Here is a 25799-nt window from a genome sequence, read left to right as displayed (position 1 = left end):
ATTATTTTACGTTCACGCAATAATTCATGCCATCACTCTTGAACAACAAATTTACGGATTAATATTTTCAAATCCTGTAACTTGTACAGACTTTTAGAGTAAAGAATACTGAAGGCAATGGAAACCTGGGAGCTGACGCATTTTACTTATAGGTAGAATTAAAGGCCTAAAATCGCGAAAATTTATTTCAAGTTCGCAGCGCCCAAGCACAGCGCAAAATTAACATTTACTATGGAACAAAGATTACCAAAGGTTAATTCGCGTAATACAAGATGTCTTACGGGTCACGCGTTCACATGCGCATGAAAAAAAAAATGGGAATAACTAATTACAAAGAACTAAGAACTTAAGACTCGTTTCACGGGAAAATAAATAGCACAATCACACTTCATGCAAAAAGTGTAGCTGGGAGATCGTCTTACTTTTTTTATGTTAAAACTGAAAAGATTAAACATTATTCTTCCAACTGTATGTTTGTTTATATCAGTTTTCACACATCATTTGTGACGAATTGTGGACGCAGAACTGCCTTCGAATGAAAACCACATTTGAGACAGCAACTTGTTTATTCACAGTATCGTTACGCACGCGTCGATAGCAAAAAACTTTCATACAAGTCCATACAGAAGAAGATACAATAAGACGTTACAACACGACACGAGGAGGTGAGATGAGGTGAGGTGAGGTGAGGTGAGGTGAGGTGAGGTGAGGTGAGGTGAGGTGAGGTGAGGTGAGGTGAGGTGAGGTGAGGTGAGGTGAGGTGAGGTGAGGTGAGGTGAGGTGAGGTGAGGTGAGCTAGGTGAGGTGAAGTGAGTTAATGAAAACTAGAAACTATAGAAAAGCAAAACCCAGAATTACAACACGCCGAGTGCCAAAATATAAACAAAAATTACAACAATAATTGAGTTCGAAATAAACAGAAAACTTACAACTGTGTCCTTTAATTTTAACAAATGTTCTTTAAGGCGCAAGCAGTCCGTGAAACCGTAAGGAAAACCATAAATAACCTTAAGAACTAACCGTTCGACCGTGAAAATATTAATGTGCCTTAGAAAACGATTCAGTTTGAAAGCAGATCCATAACACGAAGTAAAATATTAACTTTACTGAGTTTGAACCAAAACAGAGAGCAAATAGGACTTGCGGTGATCTCATGGTTAGTGCGCTCGTCACCGGATCGAGCGGTCCGGGTTCGAGCCCTGGCCGGGGACATTGTGTTGTGTTCTTAGGGCAAGACACTTTACTCTCACAGTGCCTTTCGCTACCCAGGTGTATAAATGGGTACCGACGAATTTAATTCTGGGAGTAACCCTGCGATGGACTAGCATGCATTCCCGGGGCGGGGAGATTAGAAATCCTCCTAGTCGCTTCATGCAACGGAAACTGAGATAAACTCTGGCCTGATGGACCACTTGGCCCATATGCAGGCTTTACCCTATGAAATAAAACTGATCAAAATTTTATTGTGCAGGATCATTAACTAAAATGGATGAAGTGGAGATAAATGATCTGTGTGTCCGCACAGAAGTGGGTATCAGTCCACACGAGCTGGGAAAACTCCAAGAGCTTTACATCACCATTCGACTGAGAACATCCATCAAGAGAGCTGGCGAGACAGATCGCGTCGAAGATACCATAAACAACAAGACAATTACAAAAGAAGTTCTCTTCCACGTCGAAAACAAGAAATACAACCTAATTGAAGCAGTCGCAACGGATGTAGCGCGTATCTGCGTGGTGCGGCATGGTGTACCTTCGGTTAAAGTGATCATCGCAAAACCAAACGCCTTACGCTTTGCTAAAGGCTCATCTGTGACCATTGAACGATGCTGGGAAGATTTTGACTGGCACGAGGCCCATATATTACTCGGTTCCAACAAGGATCCTTTGCATAGTTTGTCACAGGCCATAAATTTGTTAAAAGAGAAGGTCAATATTATTAAGATTTCGAAAGCTTTTTGGACCAAGCCTGTTATGGTTGGAGATGGGGCTGATGACTTCGTCAACATGGCTGTCGTTGTCAAAACTAAGCTTGATATTGCTGGGTAAGTAGGAATGTAATTTCGCAAAGTGTTTCAGAATAAGACGTTTTAATTTTATTACAACTTGTGCCCGGGCCCAAGGTACTCCCCATATAATGGCTTATACAGTGAAGCTCCGCCCGAGAGGGGTACCTTTTTCAGGCTTCAGGATTTCACTAGTTTAAGTATATGAAAAGGTAGGAAAATCTGTCATTTACTTATTTTAAGGGGCCTTAAATTAAAATATTACAGAGACGCGCCTTATAACTGTATCATTTCATTTATTAGGCACTACATGAAAATGACAAGACCACTTCCTTTTATGGCGATTTATTCATGTCGAAAGCAATTCGCCTTTGCCGGGATTCACATTGTACTTCGCTAAACGATTGGCTCAAAAAACTTTTGTCACTTTGTCATCCAATCGGGAATAAAGGCAAAACTTATCGTCACTTGCTCGCACATGTTTTTCCGCGCTTTCTGACTGTTAGACGGTCTCGGTTCTGCGTCCTTTCGGTCAGGGCTACTTTGCGTTTGGTTTTACTATGCTCAATGCCCAGTTCCCTATTCCTTCTATGAGACGCGTTTGCAGGGAACCATCAGGTCTATATATGCTAACTCCAGTGATTCTTTCCTTCAGATTAAAACGCGTTTTATTTGATATTGAAAGCCAGTTGGGACGGGTACGTACAACCGGCATTCCTTCAAGTACAATTGTAATCGACTTGGATCTTTCCTTTTATGGAAACGATGTCACCGAATATGCGTTGGATTCTGCACCGCATGGTAAACGAAGGTTTGTACCTCATCCTGAAACGCTCAAAGAATCCCACGTGATCATTTCCTTGGCTGACGTCACTCCCGACTTTGTTCATCCACAAATAAAACAGTCACTTGAGACGATGGCAAAGGACATTAGTGGCCAAGAAGATTTCACATCGTTGTTCCCCACTGTTCAAGAAGAGGACTATTTGGGAATAGTTTACAATACCAGGGAGAATGCTTCCGAGGGAAAGCCCAGTTACTTGACGCAAACAAACGTCAATCTTCTGCTAAAAGACGGCAACGCCGAGATTTCTACATCGATGTGTAACGGTAGCCTCCTCCCCAATGGAATATCCCTGGGAAGAGACCCTTCGGAATCGGATGCATCTGGGCACAATGGGGATAACCTATCAGGATTGGCAAATTCATTCTCTGACGTGTGCCTAGGTAATGGTTTCTCAGCCTCTCCAGATCTCTTCATCAGCGATGCAGGCCATCAACTACGTGATAACTCACGTAGTAATAACCACTTGTCAAATGAGCGTCTTTCCCCTAGAGTATCACCAGTGGCATTGGTAACAGGAGCTGCTAAAAGACTTGGTGCTTGTATCGCCAGAAAATTACATGCATCAGGACACAGAGTTGTCATTCACTACAACAAGTCTCAAGATGAGGCGAATAATCTTTTGAGAGAACTTAACAGGTAAATTGAGTTTATCACGCTTATGTAGGCTATCATGAGCGATGGGGAGGCACGGTGGTTTATTTTTCAGCGTGCTGGACAGCGGTTCTTCCGCTCCAGGCAGAAGACCTTGCTAGGGTCGTTGTGGTTTGTTCATGGGAAAAACGTTTTACTCTCACAGTGCCTCTCTCTATCCAAATGTATAATTTAATGCTCGAGGGTAACCCTACTTTAGACCAGCTGCCATTCAGTGTAGTGAGGAATAGGATACCTCTAACTGCTTACTAAGGATAAGTTATTACAAGCTTCGACTATCGTTGGGGAAACTTTGTATCGATGTACCCTCTTCCCAAGACCATGAGGAACTGGAAAAATGAAATAGTTTAATCTCTACAAGCTATTTTCTTTTAAAAGGTCGCGAAAGTCAAATAGTAATATTTAGACAGCAAAATCTAAACCTCTGAACTTGAGCGGTTTCTTTAAATTATTCAAATTTCAGCGTTCGAAGCAACTCAGTCTCGTTGGTTCAAGGAGACTTGACATGCGATGTAAGCAACACCGCCCAACGAATCATCAGTGAGGCCGTGGCAGTCTGGGGGAGACTTGATGTCTTAATTAACAACGCCTCTCAGTTCTACGCTACTCCAATTGGCTCTGTTATGGAGAAAGAGTGGGAAGACTTGGTCCGAGCTAATCTAACCTCGCCATTCTTCCTTTCACAGGTAACACTGGCATTCAGTTAGGATCTGCATCAGTTACTTAATATATACTGAGGTGGCATACCCATTACAAAAGCTTGCAAGTTGTAGCCTGTATACTTTCAACGCGACCGAAAAAAAAAAAAAAAAAAAACCAGAGTGGAAGGTGCAGGGCCTACCATCAAAAGATTACGTTTCTTTCTTTCTTATTTGTTCTCTTAATATTTAGGTAGATTGACCTTCTTTTGATCATCCTCGAGTCTTGTTTTGTTTTTAAGTGGCACAGAAAGCAGCCTACATTTGCGGCGAATTATAGCACATGTAAATACTTGCGCTACAATATTACTTCATGCATTATTTAAGTTATAGAGCACTTTTACTCGAGACTGTTATGCAGACCCTCGACTGCGTCTCGGGTTGCATTACTTTCGAGAATTCTCTCAAAGTGTTTAGATGAGGCTATGCACACACAGAAAAAGTGGGCTATTGCTTTTATAAAATAATTTTCAAGAATACGCGTGAATTTTAAACGTCACAACCGTGTTTGCATACTCTCACCAAAACACACCTATCGACCAATGAGAGCGCGCGTATTATCTCTGTTATTTTATAAAGCTATTTAAAATATTTACATAATGTTTGTTATTTATAATAACTTGAAACTTGCAATATTTACGTATTTCTATATCTACGTATAGTTAGGCCTAAGATGTCTTGATGTACTCCAAAGTTACTGAAAAATTAACTTTGCAGGCGGCGTTTCCCTTCTTAAGAGCATCCAAAGGAACAATTATAAACCTGTGTGATATCCATGGCGTGAGACCAAAGATCAATTACTCAGTGCATTCCATCTCCAAGGCTGGCTTTCACATGTGCACCTTCTCATTGGCTAAAGAGTTCGCGCCAGATGTGCGCGTGAACGGTGTCGCTCCTGGGTGCATCCTGTGGCCTGAGGAATCATTGGATGGATTGTCACTGGATGAACGAGAAGCGCGAATGAAAGAGAACAAGAAAAAACAAGAAGAAAGTATCAGTAAGGTGCCGTTTGGTCGGAAAGGAGAGCCTGAAAATGTTGCTGATGTTGTGTTATTTCTGAGTACATCTGCTGAGTACGTCACTGGGCAAATCATTGCAGTTGATGGAGGCCGTATCTTGCATCAGTGAGTCCCGTGGGTCAACGAGCGAATGTGCTGATGGTTTCCAAATGTAACTCTAAATGTTCCTCCCTGAATTCTTTTCTGATTTATAGATAACATATATATGCATTTCCAATTTTTCATTTGATGTATTTATTTGAACAGTAGTGAACAATGGTCAGCTGATATTGAGCGGTAAGATGAGGTTATATGTGGTCTGGTTAATATTGATGCGCATGAACAATAACCAGAAGAAATTCTGAAGGAGCGGCTTGAGCGTTCACCTCCCACCAATGTAGCCGGCGTTTGATGCCGGCCCTGTCATATGTGGGTTGAGTTCATCGTCGGTTCTCGCCTTGTTCCCAGGGTTTTTCTCCGGTTTTACGTTTTTCGGTTTTCCTCCCTCCGCAAAAATAATGTAATATATTTATTTTATTATATTAAAAAAACCTAAAATGCAGGACTTGGTCTTCAGATATTTTACTTGAATACAATGAAAAGGTTATAAATGGATGACTGGAAACCATTGGCTGTCCTCCCCTCTCCCTTTCTTAAAGGAATGACGTAGAGAAGTTGTCATATTTAATCATTTTTCACAATAAATAATTTTGGAAAACCGAATGAAACAGTTGTTAAGGTCATTCCTCACATTTGCATTGCGCATCCTTACTGCGCATAATTTATGGCATCATTAGCGCGCGTTCGTGCACGCGCATATTGAAAACATGACGGATTTGCCTTGATATTGAGCTCTGTCAGTTGAAAAATGGCTCTAGCTCACCAACGAGCACGGGCACCCCAATTTTTTTTCCAGTCATTGTAATCAACTAATCATAAGCTTTGCCTGAGAAAAGACTGATCTAATTTCTATTGCTGAAAATTGAAATAAGAAAAATAGCAGATACACTGTGGTCTTTCCTATTTTGCATTCGGTAACCCCGTCAAGAAATTTGGTTCAAATTTTTAATCAAGGATTTAGCTTTCTGTCTGAATCAAACCTAAAATGTTTATTTGTGTCCGACACAATGTATTGACTGTAGTTTAATGCGTGTTCTTATGAGTCTGGGCTCACAAAGATTTTACAATTACTGGGAATGCGTTTTTATAATAAGCATTAAATAATGCCAAAATGGGGCATTTATACTCTAATCACCCTGAAACGATTATAAAATATTTTGTAACTAATCTTAATAAACACAAACACAGCATCAGGGGCGGGCATCTCGTTTATTGATGCCCGCTTTCGAAAATAAAGAAAGAGAACAAAGGAATCTAAGTGTGCAAACTTCTAGACACTGAAAGTAAAGATTCTAACCTATCGTAATATAGCTGTGGCTAGTCGTCCTTGGCTCGATCAGTCTTCTATCTGCCGTGACATAAAAAGTGTAGATTGCTGATGCCTGCTCCTTAGCGGCCCATGTTCTTAAGCTATGTAGATCAGTTAAACAAGTGTATAAGATATCCTAGTTCCGCAAACGCATGCCAAGTTTTAATACGAATTTTTTGAGAGCAAAATATGCTACATCTCCGAAGAAAATAAATTCATAAAATTAAAACTAAAAATTTCATATAATAAACATCTGTTTTGCTCTTACATATATAAATCTTGACAAATGCATCGCAAAAACTAACGTTACAGCAACGAAGGCTAGCTAACTCGTTGCCGCGGAGAAAAGCCCACTAGGCAGTCACGCAAATTGCGGCTAAGCGAAGATTAGCAGGATTAGCCTTGGCGCCCGCAAACCTATTATATATCCTCAAGATCATCTCGGAGTAACAGCGCCCCCCTTTTTATGGAAACAGGTTTTGCAAGCTCAATTTTAGCCCCCTCGAGAAAACTTCTAGCACAAGTCAAATCACAAGTCGGAAAGCCATACCGATGGTGTGCCCAATTTATGCCATAACAGGCAGAACCAAGTGTGGAGTAGAGGGAACTCTGCTGCAGCAAAATACTCCAAATAAGGAGCAAAAGACGTCTCATCAGACGGCAAACAAGCGACTTCCTCAAAGCGCGAAGACCATTCTCTAAATGTTTGAAAGTCACTTGAATAACGCTCTGTTGTTGAAGGGGCCTTTGCTTTACAGGCACGCAAGGGAAGACCTTCCGCTGACTTGCGAAGTCGTCTGGATCTCTTGAGTAGCAACCTTTGAAGTAAACACACATCCACTTTGTAGACTTGAAAGATAAGAAAAGAAATTTGAGAACAATTAGAAAAAAAAAAAAAAATGCAACAACACGCAGATCAGAACATAAGGAAGGCCCAGAGGCCTAAATCTTGCATTCAGCACACTATATACTGGCAGTCCTGCACAAAAATGGCATGGCTCAACGGCCTAAAACAGTGTAATCACCTAAGATCAACCCGTGATAAACGGGCAGTCCCGCACAAAAATGGCGTGGCCCAACGGTCTAAAACAGTGTAATCACCTAAGATCAACACATGATAAACGGGCAGTCCCGCACAAAGATGACATGGTCCAACGGCCTAAAACAGTGTAATCACCTAAGATCAACACATGATAAACGGGCAGTCCCGCACAAAAATGACATGGCCCAATGGCCTAAAACAGTGCAATCACCTAAGATCAACACATGATAAACGGGCAGTCCCGCACAAAGGTGACATGGCCCAACGGCCTAAAACAGCGTAATCGTGACCGCGCGGCATGACTTCTCCGTAGACAGATTCTACTGGACACTGGACTGTACAGCACCGACAAGCAACTAAAATTCTCCGAGTCAAAACTGAGGGAACTGTTACTTGCCCCATGGAGATAAACATCTTTACCGTTCTCAACGAAGAGAAAATCAATAACAAAAGATCTGAAACCCCACCTACGTTCCACCAAAAAGGCCAAAAGGGAGCGGAAAGGCCAATAAAGAGTAACCAATTCTATTGACAAAAACATATGTGGCGGACGACATTTTCAACTAACGAAACAGGTGGCATCAGCCAACAGGTTTCTCCTACCCAACTAAATGCTAGAGAATCTTCGAATAGAAACTGGGAAAAACTTGAATTTTTTTTTTTTTTTTTATATATAACTGGAAAAGTAATCAATTGAACAGGGACCCCGATAAGAGGTTACTTCATGAAAATAGCTATCTTTAACTGACCAGTCATCAATCGACGATCTTGCATAAGTAATTAGCTTTCTCGTTAAATGAACGAGGTATCAACTCAGCCTCGATTTTGATATTACTTTCTTTGGCGGTATCAAATATATCACCCGCGAATTGAAGCGAACACAGTTTCATACTACCAGAATCGACGATCAAAGGTACAGTTTGGTTGTCAGTAAACCACTTAACAGAGCACCCTGAAAGAAGATGTGCAAATTTTTCAAAGCAAAACAAACACAGTGGAGTTCTCTCCACGTGGTACTCGATCTGGTATCTACATAGAATCTCAGTTTTTGTGCGAAAACAGGCAATGTTACCAATGGCAATAAAAGCAGCCAATCCAACAGCGCTAACATCCGAGCATACAATACAAGATAGTCTGCGAGCAACGTCTGCAAAACACTGGAATTGAGATACGAAAACATTATTCTTCCAGAACTCCAACTGTATGGAAACTGACAACGGGTTAACAACAGCAGGAGCACACGTGCACTCGACCACTGAACCTATGGCCAGAAGATCAGAAATAGCCTGCTCGACAAATCACTATACTGGACTGGATGGCTGAGTGATTATTAGAAAACTGAGCTGAGGGTGGAATGTAAATAAAGGGAATCTAATACCCATCAAAAATAGTATCGCGAATAAAGCAAGAAGCACCTATATGATTTAAAAAATCTACATTAGCCATAAGGTTGCCTTTAACTTAAATATAATGCGTTCTGTCCTGATAATCAGTCTTTTATTCATTCATTCAGTCATCAGGGCTAGTACAATTGTTAACCCTCGGACTAACACCCCCATCGTGGCACAAGGGGGATGAAACTCTCTCCTTGGGTTTTCGTTCTATTAAGGTACAGGAAGCCCTGAGCTTGCTCTATAAAATAATGACATATTTTTTGGTTGTGACGTCGCATGACGTCATTTGACCCACCATCTCGGATAATACTATTTTCTTAAAAAGTCAAAAAATAATCTAGAATGCTTATGAAGCCAGAATGCTTATGAAATGTACAATTTAGTGAAATTCAGCAAAATGATGAACAAAGCTGGAAAAAAAATACAGAAGTATGTCGAAAAAGTTGATTTTTGTCCAAACCTATACGAAGTTTGCGGTTGCCACGACAAAGTTAAAAGTAATGGACACAATTGACATAACCAAAATTTACGCGAACGATGAATGAACAGCTAAGGAAATTTTTCAGCCCCTTAGAGTAAATTGTCTTTTCAACACTTCCAAAAAACCTTGAATCACATGGTTCAACAAAATTATCAATAAGTTCAACCGGGTCTCCCAATCATTTGATTAAATTGAAAAAATTATATACTCATCTTATCCCATTCTCTTCAATGCAGCTTGGTATTTGCCATAAGTATGTATTTTTACTGCTTGGAGGGGCTGCAGCGGCTCCTCTAAAACGGCTTGGGCAGGAAGATGGATTTGCTCAGTGGCTTCTTTGGCCGCATCTGAAACACTTGTCTGCTAGTTGAGGCTGACGTCCACGAAAGGACTGCATGCGAAAAAAACAAAAAGGCTGATTAGAAGAAAAATAATTGCCAGTGGACAGGCCATGAGTGGATGGAGCTTCACTGGATGTAGAGTGGGTAGCTGTAGAGTTGGCCAGCTAGACGCATTTTTCCGCTTTTTCTCCCGGATCTTAGCTAGCGTTCGCATTTCGGCTGATCAGAGCTTTTTCTCTTCCTCTGAATCTTCGGCGAGTTCGTCGATTCGTACTTGCACTGCTGCCCAAACAGCGGGGGTCTTGTCCGCGGAACGAAATAACTTGACTGCTGAAAGGTTTCCTTTGAGATGGTCTTGCTGGTCCCGTCTGTTGCATCCAGCAGAGAGTTGCTGAACTCGTATTGTACTTGAGTTAAAAGAACTCGAAGCCTTGGATACCGTTTTTAGCCTCTACAGTTGAGACTGAGTGGCAGCTTGTTTCTCGTCGAGACCGCGTTTAAATGCAGCGAACTTCTGATCAAATTTAACGTCCAAAAGACGAGGAAACAATGTTCGTGAAGCAGTCTCATGAAAAAGATCTCCCTCAGTGAAGGATTGCGCGATCGAAGCGGGAACGCTCGCTCGTTCAGTATCCGGCGACATAACAGCAAAGTTGAAAGAGATGCCTTCGAGTGGCTCTTGCATAACTTACAAATTCTTAAATAGCCTACTAGCCCCTTAGGGATTCACGCCTAAAATACTTCTACAGTTAACACGAACCATACATAGTGAACATACTCCAGTGTAATTAGCGAAACGTTACAAAATATATTTTCAATGCCTCACTGCTCCTTAATGAGCATGGGCACCCCCCTGTTTTATTTCAAAATTGAAGTTATCACATGACAAATATTCAGTGGACAAAGTTTGAACAAAATCTATTGTCACTTTTATTTCAGAGGAATTACCTTAAGTATATAATTGCGTCTCGCACGTGAAAAACGTTTGACAAGACTTTCATGATCAGTAAAACAATTATACAACAAGCAAATTTTGCATGTGGAGTAGAGTTAAAAAGGCTTCCAGTTCTTTGAAATAGGAAACTCATGTAACATCGAAACTGAGCCCAGTGAACTGGATTTTTAGCTAGACTTGCACGATACATAACTGGCGTTTATATTCATATATTTGTGGAGGCGCGGTGAAGGCGCGGTGGAGGCGCGGTGGAGACGCGGTGGCGACATTGTTAGTGCGCTCGCTTCCAGATCGAACGGTCCGGGATCGTGCCCTGGCCGGAGACATTGTGTTGTGCCTCTTGGGCAAGACACTTTACCACGTCTAGTAGACCACCTGGTGCGTATACAGACTTCGCCTACCATTTATCTATATTCAAATACTGAGTTCGTACCAAGCACCTTCAATTAAAGACTAACTAATTTTATTCAAGTGGTAGTCAGACTAGTCACCCATTTTAGGTTTATATTAAACGTTTAATTTCACTTGGTGCAGGGTGCGAAGTTCTCTTGCATTAAAGCTTGGTGTCCAAATTAAAGATACTAGGATTTGGAGCACTTTACCTATGATCTACTGAGTTAAAGAAAGGTTAAAACAGCTTGTTAAAAAGCACTTTAGCTTTAGATCATCATTTAATTCGCTCGCTCTGTAAGTCAGCCAGTCAGTCGATGGGTCCGTAAACTTTTTTGAGGTAATTCCGCTGGCAAGGGTATTTCGCGAGAGGGGCGACATTTTTCTGACCATTTAGCAAAGTAACTGCTGATATAACCCGCAATGCAGGCGTATTTTGGCGAGCGAGCGCCATCTTGGATTCAAACTCGGACGAGGCTAGGTTCCCTAAGCAAACATGGCGGCGAATCGATCTCGAGCTAAAACTGATAACTCGCGAACACAGGGAAAACACCTGCACTGCAGGCTCCTGCTAAGGCAATGAACTGACCTTTCGTGCTTAGACTAAAGAATTGCGCTTAAATTAAAGACCATTTGGTCCACAGCAAAGGTGGAAGTATAATTCGATCCATCGACCGCTTTGACAGCGGCTTTTAACCGAAACTCTGCCAAAAATCATGTGTGCGGTTTCCACGCTCGAGAAGTGTTTTTCTTCCGCAAATTATTTCAAATTTCCATTTTAGTGAATTTGAGGCCAGTTCTCCTGTGAGTAATCTCGATCCTCTGATTCAAGGATTGTTTTAATGCAATGAAGACGGGGAAAATCCTCCATTTTCCAAATGATTTGTCGTCTTTTTTGTCCGTATAACTTAAGGACGGACCATTAGAAAAGTGATGCGGGATGGGAAATTTTTAGCTCGTAGGATTTGTTTTTTTCACTTCCACTACCTCTGCATGAATTTTTTTTCTTTATTTTCTTTTCTATTTTTTTTTTTTGGGGGGGGGGGGGAAGGTTAAGTCCCCCGCACCTTTTTTTAAATTATTGTTACTTTACTGATTTATTTATTTATTTATTTTTGGATGGGGGAGAGGGGATTTCAGTTCCACTGCTGTAGCCATAATTTTTACACTTTGGAAGCCCGACAGTGCAATTTACTCTGCAGGAATTTTTTTTTCTTCACTTCTTCTTTGGACGTCTTTTTTTGGGTCACCCTTCCTTGCATTTTTTTTTTCTGTATTATCCCCACCCCTCCTCCTCCTCCACACACACACACACACACCCCCATCACTTTTCCAATGGTCCGTCATTTCTACTCTTGGACAAGCAATAAACTGCAAGGCTGATACTACGTGAAAAATGTTTCGAGACACCAACATGACAAGAACCGATAAAGTAGGATCGCAACAGTGGACAGCTGTTTCGCCCTTCTTGGGGCTCGTCAGCACTGTGTAGCGAAGATATGTAACGCCAGCCCAACAGCCAACGCACATAAATTGCAAAATGACCCGTGCACCATATCAAGTTCCGTACTTTGAACTCACTTGCGTCCCGAAACACATTTATTCTTTTGCCCTTCGAGACACCAATCTTGACACTTTGTCTCCTTGCGCCCCGAAACATGTGATGTGGCAACGCGTGTTTCGGGGCGCAAGTGAGTTCAAAGTACGGAACTTGATATAGTGCACGGGTCATTTTGCAATTTATGTGCGTTGGCTGTTGGGCTGGCGTTACATATCTTCGCTACACAGTGCTGACGAACCCCAAGAAGGGCGAAACAGCTGTCCACTGTTGCGATCCTACTTTATCGGTTCTTGTCATGTTGGTGTCTCGAAACATTTTTCACGTAGTATCAGCCTTGCAGTTTATTGCTTGTCTTCATACATTTTTTGGCTGATCAGATCTCTTGTAGATCCTACGTTGGCAGCGTTTATCGTATGCGGTCCCTTGCAGTTTATGGTTTTTCTATTCTTGGGTTGCACTGTCACGCAATAAAAAAATAACTCGAAAACCATTCAGTGAATAAAGTCAAGAAATTGAGATGCTATAGGAGATTAAAGAAGATACTTCTCCAAATTTTAGGTCTATAGGTTTTCCCAAACTTCAGATATTCGTCGAAATATTTTGCACAAATTTACAGAGCCAGCTATGGAGCCGCCATATTTGTGTACCTCGGAAAATGGTGTAACATCTGGAACTTACTTTGGCTATCTACGCGACTGATTATCGGAACTGATCAAGCAAACATTCACATAAGCACTTTTCCTAATACTTCAACTTCTAAAAAGGCTAAAAATCACGAGATAAGTATATAGTTTTCGACAAACGCGTTCATGGCTTTATGTCACGCACCGCCATAACCGCCTGAAATTTAAAATGTCTTTGCTTTCAGACAAATCAAGCTATTGAGCTGAAAAGTTGTTAATAGATATAAATTTACCCCCTCTTATGCCTGATGACGATAAAAACTTTGGTGGCTCTTTAGTTTTAAATTTTAGAAAATGACGATGTCACGTGCAAACCAAGAATTCTCTCTTGCCCTAAAGGTAATAGCGTGACGCGTGACAGGTTAGCCAATGAGATTCAAATTTCTTGAACTACCGCTGAACTGATTTCCTTTTAGAAACAATGCTTTCTTGACGTCTACAGTCAGGCTACTTCGAGACAGAGAGCTGTACGCAAATCACACCATTCTTAGCCAGAGAGCCATGTCTATCCTCGTTGAGAAAAACTGTCAAACAGTAAGACCGACTATCAGAGAAAGAAGCAAGTTTATGTTCAACAATGAACTCTTCAGCGATGTGAAGTTTGTTGCTCGGGGGGTCAATGACGAAAGTGAAAGTAAACAAGTGATTCCCGCTCACAAATTTGTGCTGTCGATTAGCAGTCCTGTATTTGAAGCCATGTTTTACGGTGAGCTGGCAGAGACTACAGACTCTATTGAACTGCCTGACTGTGAATACGAGAGTCTGTTGGAGTTGTTTCGTTACATGTACAGCGATGAAGTGAACTTGAGCGGAAGTAATTTGATGGGAGTGCTGTATTTGGCGAAGAAATACATGGTGCCTTCACTGGCTGATAAATGTGCGGAATATCTGCAGGATAATTTAGATCCATCGAATGTTTTCGACATCTTGCCACAAGCACAGAAATATGAAGAGAAAAAACTGGTGGATCAATGCTGGAAAGTAATCGATGAACAGACGGAAGAGGCTCTGAAATCAGATGGATTCACGACAATTGTGAGGTCCTTACTTGAAACAGTAGTCGCGCGGGACACTTTGAATATTCAAGAGATAGAGTTGTTCAAAGCGGTGAATTTGTGGGCAACAATGAGATGCGAAGAACAAGGCTTATCGACAGATGGAAGTGAAAAAAGAAGAATTCTTGGAGAACGGATTGTGAAAGGAATACGTTTTCCAGTGATGACCCAATATGAATTTGCTGCTGTTGTTCTTGACTGCAAGATACTGACACCAGACGAGACTTCTAGCGTAGTGAAATATTTGAATTCAGTTCCAGACACTCAAGTCGTATTTCCAGAGGCTGAACGAACTGGTTTGGAATCGTTCGAGCGTTGTCACAGATTTGGTTCCGTGGTTCACACTGGCCCAGGTTATCCTTATTCACCTGGTAAACAAGACTGTCTTTTTTTTAAGGTCGACAAAGACATCTCCTTACTTGGAGTAACACTCTGCGGAAGCAGAAATTGTGAATATTCTGTTGTTCTTCATGTATGCCGTTCGGATGGTGGGTTGTTGTATAATGTCTGTACCACAAGGGGAAATTTTTTTTCAAAGCGTATAAAATCAGTGCTAGTTTCTTACTACGGTTTCGATATTTTCTTCGACAGTCCAGTTGACGTAAAGAAAGGTGTCAAATACCATCTGGACGCTTCCATTTCTGGCTCTGCCAACTCTTGTTTTGGTCAAAATGGTCAACATTCTGTTGTTTGTTCAGGGGTTAAATTTGATTTTGAAAACAGTGGTTTCAGTAGTAATGGAACGAAAGTTGAACGAGGTCAATTTCCAGGGTTTCTTTTTATTGTAAAATAAATGGTTAATTAAATAATTGAACGATTCCAGCTCCGACTGCCAGGTAGTCAGGTAGAAACGGCACTCAGTTTTGAAATGCATCACCCATGGTCAGTAACTTTGTCTATTCAGAGGCTTTCAATTCAACTTAAATTTGAAGCAGCTAGGAAACCATTATGGATTTTGAACAGATATAGTTTGAACATTTCGACATCATGATGCAAAGTCTTTGTTACGTTTATACAAAAGAGGACGTTAAGGCCAGTGCTTATTTTAATAGGGGTTCTTATAAAATGTAGAATTGATTGTTTCTTCGTTAGTTTTGCAATTGCATGTTATTTGTAATTAAGTAGCTGCAACTAAAATGTTCTGCAATAGTAATATAATTGAATTATATCCACATTCGATTCCTGAATGCCAATGTAGTACTTTTTTAATGGCTTGTAAACTTGCTTTCGATATATAATTGCTTCATTTTTGCCTATTTTATTGAACACATTTTTGATCATTTTATTGAATAGTTTTCCTGTGGAATAAAATGCAACAAACACTGAAACTGGCTCCAGGTCACTTTGATCACGTAAATCTGAACACTTGATTCCGGCCCTGTTTCTAATTCGCCAAACAGGCCGACTTTGCTTACAAAGGAGAGGTTGTCTAATATAGACAAACTGATACGTTGCGAGAAAAACCTGAGTCACAATCCTCGTGGTTTATCCGACCGTAAAGATCGAAATTTGCGATAAGAAAACTGCACTAGACAAAGGGACCAACTAAACTACATTTATAGTAAAATATTTTTACGTCATATCAGAGCGAGGACATAATGATCGTAGAAAACGTTCTTCTTTCGTTTACTGTACCATGCGAAGATTGAATCAGAACGATCCGTATATGGATCCAAAACTGACTTTTCACGTTGTACAAACTCCATATACGGATCATTCATCAAGGTCCGAAAACGGGGGGTAGGAGGGGTACCTGGAGCCCTAGCCTGGTGCCTGGACTTTTTGGCTGTGGAGCCCGGAGCCCCATCGTTTCACGGCCTGGAGATTTGATCTTTTTAAGGTGCGGTGTCCGGAGCCCTGAAAGTCTTGCTGTGGAGTCTGGAGTCCAAATTAATGGAATCTAGTGAGAAGAAAATGCATCAGATAAGAGAGAGAGACGACTTTTATAGCGCATTCCAAATGTGTTTCTTTGTTTTCTTAAGTTTACTCGCCTCTTATTTAATTCAGTTAAAATGTTTGTTTATTAAGATGAGAGTTGGCCGAAAAAATCAGTTCTGAAAAAAATCAAACAGACTTCCACGTTGCATAGGATTAAAGGACTTAAAAGGGTTAGCACATATTGCACCCCTTGATTTGTAAATAGTCAGTTTTAAAAGTGGCTGTTAATAATTAACTGGAGGCCTTAAATGGATAAAACCTCTCCTAGTAGACCCCGTTTATAGAAAATATGCATATGATCAAATGCAAAACCCTTATTTCCTTGAAAGTCTTTGTTTTCTGATGTTCACCACCATATAAAGCAAACATCTCAATATCTTACAAGCAACTGCTGATGAAAATTAATACAATTTCAATGTACTCATTTAAAATATCTACCAATGTACCTTACAAATCCAGGCCAAAATGAGCTCGTATTGTCCTTCCGGATCTGGACACGACCTACCAATGTGTCACGACGAATCGGTAGCCATTTACTTTCCGCGGGATAATATATGTTTCTTCTCAGCGACTTGAAAGAGTTAAAAATTCTGCCATGCTTAATTGTAATTACCGAATACCAGGGAGAATGCAATATTCGAGTCAGACCTAAATATAATAAAAAATACCAAATACCGTTACATTTACCCGGCGTTTAGTTCGTTCTGCTGCCCCTGCAAGCATGATTGGTACCCAGGGTTGGGAATTCATATATAAAAAGGACCGTCGGAAAATTTGAGGGGAAAATTTAACTCCTAAAAGGTCCCAAGATTTTTTTGTGGCCGTGGCTTGAAGTTTTTTCATCCTTAAGCGATACCAATTCTAAAACAACGCATTATCTGCTGTCATATTTTGTCGGCTAAATACGCTAAAAGGTACCACAAAAGCTCCCTTTGTGGACCTATTGAGGCTGAATACCCGACACCAAAACTGCATTTTTAGCCCTTAGATTATCGTCACTCGTTGATTAACCGTCGTTGTAGAGAGGTTATTTTCAATAGGGAATTGGGACGCCTCCTAGTGAAGATTGCCTTTGTGGAGGGGTGACTATTGTAAAGAGATTAAAATTTTTAAAATAAGATCGATCTTTTGTGGAAAATGTAAGGACCAGAAATATGGCCGTTGTGAATAGCTGGCCGCTAGTGGCGATTCCACTGAACGCTGATAATTCAACCCAAAACCTTAAATGATTTTCCCCTTTCCCCACCCCTACCTTTTTCGCTCACTTAAAGACCCAGTATTGACCATTATGCTTTTCGCGCATCTGTTATTTTTTGGGTTTTCATAATAGAGAGGTCTATATTTTTTGCCACAGTGCTCACTGCGTGCAATGCATTCTGGCCAAAACTGGTTTTTTAATCTCCCGCGGTTTTGGTTTACTGGCGCGCTCGACCTTCTCGCGTGAAAGTAAACGAGCTGCCGATTAAAGAGACTTTGAAAAGGTTGTTTCTTGGAGTTGCGGATAGTGTAATCACCAAAAGACAACAGACAATACCCAAACCAAAACACAATGGCTAACCAACAGTAGTTTCCACAACACCAGGGGGTAAAGGGTTTGCTAATTTGCTGTGGTGAGCCAACACTCTGACTATACTAATGATTAAAGGTTAAACATATTAAACTACAAAGGTTAAATTAAAGTAAAAACTTTTCCACCGAAAAAAGTAATTTTTAATGAATTTCAAAGGAATAACTGCATGCAAAGCCCTTGATTTCTTGAAAGTTTTTGTTTTCTACTGTTCAATACAAGCAAATGCTAATGAAAATCAATACCTAAATTTCAATGTACTCATTTATAATAGCGGAGCTCCGGCGGTCCGAAGGGCCGCCAAGCGGAGCCCCATACCCATATAGGGAAGAAAAGGAAACCCATGAATTGATTTTCTCATGGTTATCATGGCTAGCGGTATTGCTCGTGGGCGCGTACGCACGACGGCGACGACGACGGAGTCGCGCAAGATGGCGCCATACTCCAGCGAACAGGTTGACAGAGACATGCACCCTCGGTTTGTAGCGAGAGAATGCCATTTTTCTTGGCGGGATTTTTAAAGAAAAACGATAGCGGAGGTTGATCTAATGTTTTTAAGACAGGGTTGCACTGAAGCAAAAAACAGAAAGTAAGAATTAACAGGCAAAGAAGTAGCGAAGAAGATCGCGAAAAAGACCGAGCGGGCCAGCGCTGGGGAAGGAGGCGAAACAGTACTGAACAATGCCGTGAATGATAGCTAGTCAAGGGCTAAAGAAAGGAGGTGAAATAATACCGAACAATGCCGTGAACCAAAGCTAACGAGGGCTATAGAAAGGAGGCGAAAGTACCCGACAAATTGATTCAGAAGACTGCAGAACTCTCCATGGCCAAGTTCAAAATTCGCGCGAACGTGATGCTGTGCAGCCGTGCAAGAAAATTCAAAAGTCACATGATTTGGTCAGGTGATGAACAAGAGAAATCAAACGTACCCGAGTGTTTTAGAGAAATTACAAAACAGTAAACGTAGCGGAAAGAAGTAGTTGATTCGTTGATCTATCGAAAATATAACTTCATTTCAGTCTTCACAACTTTTGCTGCAAGTTTCTGCCTGGAAGATTTCAGAAGATTTACACTGGCCGAACTGAATTGCCAACTTGCGGTAAGTGACTTTTGTTGTTGCGTTTGCTATGAAAATTAACAAGTTGCCTCTGCGATATAAGCTTAGCTAAGCTTATTTTCAATTGGAATCCATTAAAAGTCTTCCTTATTTGAAGCCATGCTGTAAGAGATTTTAAAAATTGCATCGTTTTAATTTCGCTCGTCTCTAAACAACAACACGTGGGTCGCTTTGGAGGTTGCTGTAAGTTGTAAACAAAGAAAGTTTTCTGTCGATTTTCGTCGTCAACTTAAGCTTATAACCTCACGTCTAAAAATAAGCTTAACCAAAACCGTACTTGTAAACACGGCCGGGCGAGTTTTGAAGTTTTCTCTTTGTTAGTTAGCACTGCCGCTTCGTAGACTGCTAAAATTTCTTCTTCTGTTGTTGAAAACCAAGATAGGTCTACAAACCATTTTAAGCCGAAGCGAACAGGATTTGCTAAATTTACTTTTGTTCCTATATGAATATTTGCATATTGTGATTACAAAGTATGGAGATTTCCTTGTTTTGTTAGTTCAATTTATTCGGTTTGGCGAAATGCTTTTGTGAATTCCGAGGTTAATGTGGTTGAAGACTGGTAAAGCTACTGCCAATAAAATGACTGCAAAGCTAAATTAAGCCGTCGGCAAAAATACAGACTCTCAGTAATATTCAATCAAATTTAAGCGTGAATAATTTTTAAACTTTGACACTGCAAGCTTAAACGAATTTTCTTTATCCTCTCTCTTATTCGGTCACCTTTCATTGAGAAGGGATTTGCTGTTGATACTCGAGCTCAGATGTAGTGATATGCATCTTGTGTTTATAATGTAGATTTCCTCGTTTTATTTTGTTGTCTGTCCAATTAGTTCGGTTTGGTGAAATGCTTATATAGTCCAAAATGTCGAGTAGACGATTATGCATGGCAATCCTGTCTGCAAATAAAGCTCTGCTTTGATTTTGATCGGCTATTTCATTTTATTTGTGCCATTGCTTTTGGTTGGGGGTACATGGACCGTATTTTCTTAATAAGAGATTATTCCCCAATGCGGTATTTACATTTAATATGGAAATGTTCCTAAAAAGTGAGATCGTACTAATTAACTTGGTAAATTGAACAGTGTAATAGAAGTTCTTGCCCTAACCATTTCTCGATAATAAGAATAACTTTTGCATACATATATACACAATTTAGTTGGAGAGAGTGCTCTCCTATCTCCACTCTCTCTCTCTCTCTGCTCTCTTCTTCACACTAATTTTTTATTAACTAACTTATTAAATGAATGTCACTGACTGTTTTCTTTGTTGTGCATGCAATGCATACTTTTTTGCTCGTCGAAGAAAGTTTCAGTTTCGTCCTGGCTGTACAGTTTCCTTTGTCCTGTCCTGTACCAATTCGTTTGTGATATAACTTTGTGAGTTTTCTGGAACGATTTGTCGGACTTACTTGTTAATTCGATTAATTTTGCATATCAAACAGGTCAATTTTCGGTAACCCAGAGACGAGGAATCATTAAATTAATCCCCAAAAAAGATGCAGAACCATACTTTATTAAGAACTGGAGACCAATAACTCTTTTGACCTGCGACTACAAAATCGCGACCAAAGCTATTGCAAACAGACTAAAAAAAGTTCTACCGAAGCTTGTAGATAATGATCAAACTGGATTTCTTAAAGATAGGTTTATCGGGGAGAATATTAGACTCATTGACAGTATAATTCATTACGCAACGGCTAACAAAGCCCCTGGTCTTTTACTTTTTCTTGACTTCGAAAAAGCATTTCATACAATAGAGTGGCCTTTCATTCAAAAAACATTTAAATATTACAACTTTGGACAATCACTAATCAACTGGATTAAACTATGCTACCATAACACAGCAAGTTGCATCCTCAATAACGGATGGGCCAGCGACTTTTTTAAGCTCGAAAGAGGAGTAAGGCAGGGTTGCCCCCTTTCTCCGTATCTTTTTATTCTCTGTGTTGAGGTTTTAGCGGATGCAATTAGGAAAAACCAAAATGTCAAAGGCATCTTTGTGAATGGAAATGAAATAAAAATTAGTCAGTATGCAGATGACACCACTTTAATACTCGATGGTTCCAAGGAATCTCTTACATCTTCTCTGCATATATTGGATAATTTTCAACGGATATCTGGCCTTAAATTAAATAACAAAAAGACGGAAGCCCTTTGGATCGGTGCTAATGCCGAAAAAGAGGACAAATTATGCCCAGAAAGAGACCTAAAATGGGTTAAAGGAAAGACCAAAGCTCTTGGAGTATGGTTCTCGACTAATCCTGACCTAACAGTAGAGCTGAACTACAACGAAAAATTGATAAAAATAAAAAATAGCCTAAGCTGCTGGGAGTGTCGTCGACTTACCCTTTTTGGCAAAATTACTGTTCTAAAAAGTTTAATTGCGTCCCAACTTGTATACATTTTGTCTCCCCTCACGACTAATCACCGTGTCTTAAGGGAAATCAATAGGCTCTTCTATGATTTCTTATGGAACGGCAAAGGCGACAAAATTAAGAGGGAAGTAATGATTAATGACTATGAAAAAGGCGGCTTAAAAATGATTGATATTGAATCCTTCAATAAAGGATTGAAAACTACCTGGGTCAAAAAATATACTGATGTAAACAATCACGGAAAATGGAAACTTTTTTTTGACTTAGAACTCTGGAACTACGGTGGCAGAGCCTTGTTCAGCGGTAACCTTAGCAAAAAAGACCTGTCAAAGTATGTCAATTTATCCTATCCATTTATTGTGGAAATCTTAAATATCTGGACTGAAATCACTTACGAGAATAATACAGACCATTTTCGCTCTCAGAGCCTTTGGCACAACTCCCTTATAAGAATCGATAACAGACCAATCTTCTACAAAAAATGGCAGCTAAAAGGGATTAACAGGGTTTCGCATTTGATGAAAGATTCAGACACCTTCCTATCCTTTTCTGAATTCAAAGATCGGTATGGTATCACTGAAACAAATTATCTTGCTTTTTATGGGCTGTTATCCGCTTTAAAAAAAATCAAAGTACCTTTACACAATAATACAAATATACAATACGAAAGCTTTTATACGAAATTTATGAAAGCAAGTAAACCAAGCAGACAGGCCTATAAAAAAATAATTGGTCTTAAACAAAGGTGTCCAACCAAGAGTCAAGAAAAATGGGCTACGGATTGTGCCTTTGAAGCCCATGAACCAGTAGACTGGAGTGCGGCGTACCAGCTATCTTTTCAGTGTACAAAATCTATAAAACTAATTGTATTTCAATTCAAATTGCTGCATAGACGACTGGCGACTAATGATTTTCTTAAAAAAGTAGGAATAAAAGATAACGATCTCTGCAGTTTCTGCAAAACTGAGAAGGAAAGCCTAATTCATCTTTTCTGGTCCTGTAGAGTTGTCTCTGCCTTCTGGCAAAACTTTAAGGAGCTTCTTGTAAGCCAAAATCTTGCGTTGAGAACATACAACCTTTCTTTAAATATAGTCTTAGGCCTAAGGCCAGACAAATCAAAGAATAAACAGAAACTTAATTTTAATTTTCTTGTGGCGAGATATTATATATGGTCGTGTAGGACACGCAACTTGCCCCCTGAAATGAAACATTTCTCTGTCTTTCTGGCATGTTACAACAGCCTCAAAACTGGAGCAGCGTCAAATGATAATCTTTAGAAATCTAAGTGGGTGATAATAATAATTAAACGTATTTACCAACAAGCAACTGTAAAAAAAAAAAAAAAAAATGAAGAAAACCCTAAGGCTAACACTGTGCACGGATATTATTGTACTGTAGGTCAACCTTAACAAGTGTTGCACTTGTTAGTATTGTAAGTAACGTGTATTGTATGTAAGTAGTAAGTAGTCTTTTTAATTAATTAATTAATTAATTGAATAATACAATGTAACTTATTGTAGTGTAAGTAATGTAAGTAATTGTATTGTTAGTAATTATCCAGTAAGTGATGTAGGTAATTGTCCCATAAGTAATGTAAGTAGTTGAACTGTAAGTTGTTTTTTTTTCCCTGTGTTTTGCAATAAAATAAAAAAATAAAAAAAAAATAAAAATAAAAATAAAAAAACTTTGTGAATTCTCTATTCTCCTTAAATTTTACATGTATCTCATCAGGTTGATAGAATGCACTCTCAGAGTGTTCCATCATTGTCTTCAGTCGCTACAATTTTCCGGAAAAAAGCAATAGTTTTCTTAATTTCCTTTTACTTCGTGTTAGGACTTTTTAGCATGCCTGTAATTGGCCCATGGGCATTACAGGAGAATAATTTTCAAGTAAAGAATTACATTCGTTTTAGTGTTGAGTATTTTAAATTGTTATGAATCAGGCATTTATTTTTATTTTTATTTTTTATATTTTTTATTTTAGTTGCACGCAATGTTTTATGATTTTACCGAGGTATACCATGTAAATATAAATAATGCACTGGAATTGGCCAATCAGAGTGTGCATTATATCAGCTTTAAACACAAACCATATATAATAAATGACTTGTATGTAAATGATATTTTTATTACAGAGAACTGGACAGGGCAAGAACTTCTCCTTCTTTTGTGAATTTATATATTAATTCCTCTCAGTGCGGTCAAGATGTCTCAGGAACCTTCATTTCTGATAATCTATTATTTTCCACCATACCTACAGCACAGAAGCTCACCAAATCCTAACTGATAACTAACGTGTGTATCTCTAGCCTTTGCTGTGTGCTACATGTATATTCTGTTATCCTGCCTTAACTGTTAGAAACAATTTTGACAGAGCTGTTTCAACAGTTTCACTTAAATTGATTTCCAGTAACAGCGCTACATGTAGCAGTGTTATTGAGTATGAACTTTATGGAGGAATTTAAATTTTTATTTTTTTTATGATTACAGACGACAACAAAATATACATGTGTATACATAACCTGATGTTGGTGTTGGTTACAAACCGTAGTTCATAATAGTCATCCTATTACAGGTAAGGGGGAAAAGTTCAGAAAGTTTAGAACATTTCTTCCCCCAGCACACCTTCTGTCTATAGGTGCAATAGTTAAGAGGTTATATATACAGGTATATACGAAGAGTAATGTAAAGTTACTGCATAAACTTAGCATTAAAATCTGACATTTGAACACCTCCTTTGCTAAAATTAGTCACGATTTAATTGTTATCACTCCCTGTGAATTCATAGAGATTCCAGAGGCAAATTATCACCTAATGTGGAAGTCCTGTCTTCAAGTGAGGGAAAATGACACAAAAGAGTTACAATGAAAGTAAAAAGAATAGATCGTTTTCACGTGACGTCATCACTTTCTAAAATCCAAAATTAAAGAACCACCAAAGTTTTTATCCTCATCAGGCATAAGAGGCGGTATATTTATATCTGTTTACAATTTTACAGCTCAATAACGTGCTTCATTTGGAATCCAGAGCATTTTGAATTTCAGGGTTATGGAGGTGCGTGACATAAGGCTATGATCGAGTTCGTTGAAAAATATATACTTATCTCATGATTTTGGACTTTTTTAGAAGTTCAAGCATTAGGAAAAGTGCTTATGTAAATGCTTGTTTGATCAGTACTGATAATCAGTCGCCTAGATAGCCAAAGAAAGTTCCAGATGTTTACTCTATTTTCCGGCCGCCATATTGGTGTACCACGGAGGTACACCAACATGGTGTTTTCATACTGGGCTCTGTAAATATCTGCGAAACATTTCGACGAATATCTGTAGTTTGGGGAAACGTACAGGCCTAAAACATAATTTCATAGCTTTTTCCAAAGGATGGTTTTCGATTTATTTTTTTATTGCGTGACAGTGAAAACGGTCTATTGTGAATGTTGATATGATGTACATTATACATCATGTAAAGGTATTTGGTGAGTGCCAAAGGCATAACATTTCATGTATTGCTTTTTCAGGACAAATTATATAACAGTGACATTTTAAAAGGTGTGATCAGAAAAATAATGAGTACATTGTCCAGGCATCACCAGTTTATGGACGGCATATGTAGACAGTAAGAGGAACTGTAAGCGCCACGTAAGTTAGTTTTATGCTTATGACTTCTTGTTCTTGGATTTTGTGTCATTTCATCACATGAATAGATAATGAAAGATGCAATAGTTGTTGCAATATATTTTTGAAGGAAAACTTATAAGTCTGCCTATGCTGGATAACAGCCATGTGTAAACTCGTGTAAACTGAATGTGAAGCAAACACTCTGTTAAAGATGGGGGCAACCCTAAAACCCAGAAACTGGAATCCGGAATCTGGAACCAAAAACTGCAATCCAGAAACCAGAAACCGGAATCCACAAATCAAAGAAAATAAGTTCTTCAAATATGCAAAAATTGTTTTGCTTAGCCTTTCGATGGTAAAAAGTAAGCTGTCAAAATAAAAAGGACCTCAAACTTAACCTTTTTTGAAACAAAAATTCCCTGTCTGTTAAAATCGTGCAACCGTTATTTCTAGTGAGGGCTATGATTATGAGAATCTCAGTAAAGTGCGTCTTAATTTTATTCCAAGCACCTCGAGAGCGTCTAAAATAAGCTTGCTGGTAATTGCCATTTTGTTCAATAAGTGATCTTCAATTTACCGGAAGTATAAATTTATCCTTTATGTCTAGTAGATACTGAACAAGATAGAAAATGTCATAGAGAACAGGATATCCGTC

The 25799-nt window shown here is 39.4% G+C and overlaps 2 protein-coding genes, 1 long non-coding RNA gene and 1 pseudogene across 3 annotated transcripts; all 4 read left to right on the top strand.

Annotated features, from left to right (window-relative positions):
* The first annotated feature begins 1402 nt into the window (after nucleotides 1-1402).
* LOC110049085 (uncharacterized) lies at nucleotides 1403-5344 on the top strand. Its single transcript, XM_089287403.1, has 4 exons — nucleotides 1403-2045; nucleotides 2662-3489; nucleotides 3968-4190; nucleotides 4920-5344. Exons 1-4 carry the CDS (start codon nucleotides 1486-1488, stop codon nucleotides 5328-5330), a joined length of 2022 nt encoding a protein of 673 aa, XP_089143529.1. The 5' UTR covers nucleotides 1403-1485; the 3' UTR covers nucleotides 5331-5344.
* An 8561-nt stretch (nucleotides 5345-13905) lies between these two features.
* On the top strand, nucleotides 13906-15859 carry LOC149113851 (BTB/POZ domain-containing protein 6 pseudogene; annotated as a pseudogene).
* A 2683-nt stretch (nucleotides 15860-18542) lies between these two features.
* On the top strand, nucleotides 18543-25326 carry LOC149113849 (uncharacterized). The gene is made up of 3 exons (XR_016206355.1): nucleotides 18543-19135; nucleotides 24018-24102; nucleotides 25045-25326. It is a non-coding gene; the product is annotated as an uncharacterized LOC149113849 (long non-coding RNA).
* LOC149113850 (uncharacterized) lies at nucleotides 21483-23163 on the top strand. Its single transcript, XM_089286497.1, has one exon. It carries the CDS (start codon nucleotides 21659-21661, stop codon nucleotides 22802-22804), a length of 1146 nt encoding a protein of 381 aa, XP_089142623.1. The 5' UTR covers nucleotides 21483-21658; the 3' UTR covers nucleotides 22805-23163.
* Nucleotides 25327-25799: the final 473 nt, after the last annotated feature.

The sequence above is a fragment of the Orbicella faveolata genome, unplaced genomic scaffold (assembly GCF_042242905.1).
Source record: "Orbicella faveolata isolate gen_17 unplaced genomic scaffold, um_ofav_v1 contig_14, whole genome shotgun sequence".
Lineage (NCBI taxonomy): Eukaryota > Metazoa > Cnidaria > Anthozoa > Scleractinia > Merulinidae > Orbicella > Orbicella faveolata.
The sequence above is the reverse complement of the archived record's forward strand: the minus strand, read 5'-3'. Positions and strand labels throughout refer to the sequence as shown.

Excerpts from the sequence above, each read along its gene's own strand:
- LOC110049085 (XM_089287403.1), top strand. The coding sequence starts at position 1,486 with ATGGATGAAGTGGAGATAAATGATCTGTGTGTCCGCACAGAAGTGGGT. Across the intron at positions 2,046-2,661 it reads ACTAAGCTTGATATTGCTGG|ATTAAAACGCGTTTTATTTG; the intron begins GTAAGTAGGAAT and ends TCTTTCCTTCAG. Across the intron at positions 3,490-3,967 it reads CTTTTGAGAGAACTTAACAG|CGTTCGAAGCAACTCAGTCT; the intron begins GTAAATTGAGTT and ends TTCAAATTTCAG.
- LOC149113850 (XM_089286497.1), top strand. The coding sequence starts at position 21,659 with ATGATTAATGACTATGAAAAAGGCGGCTTAAAAATGATTGATATTGAA.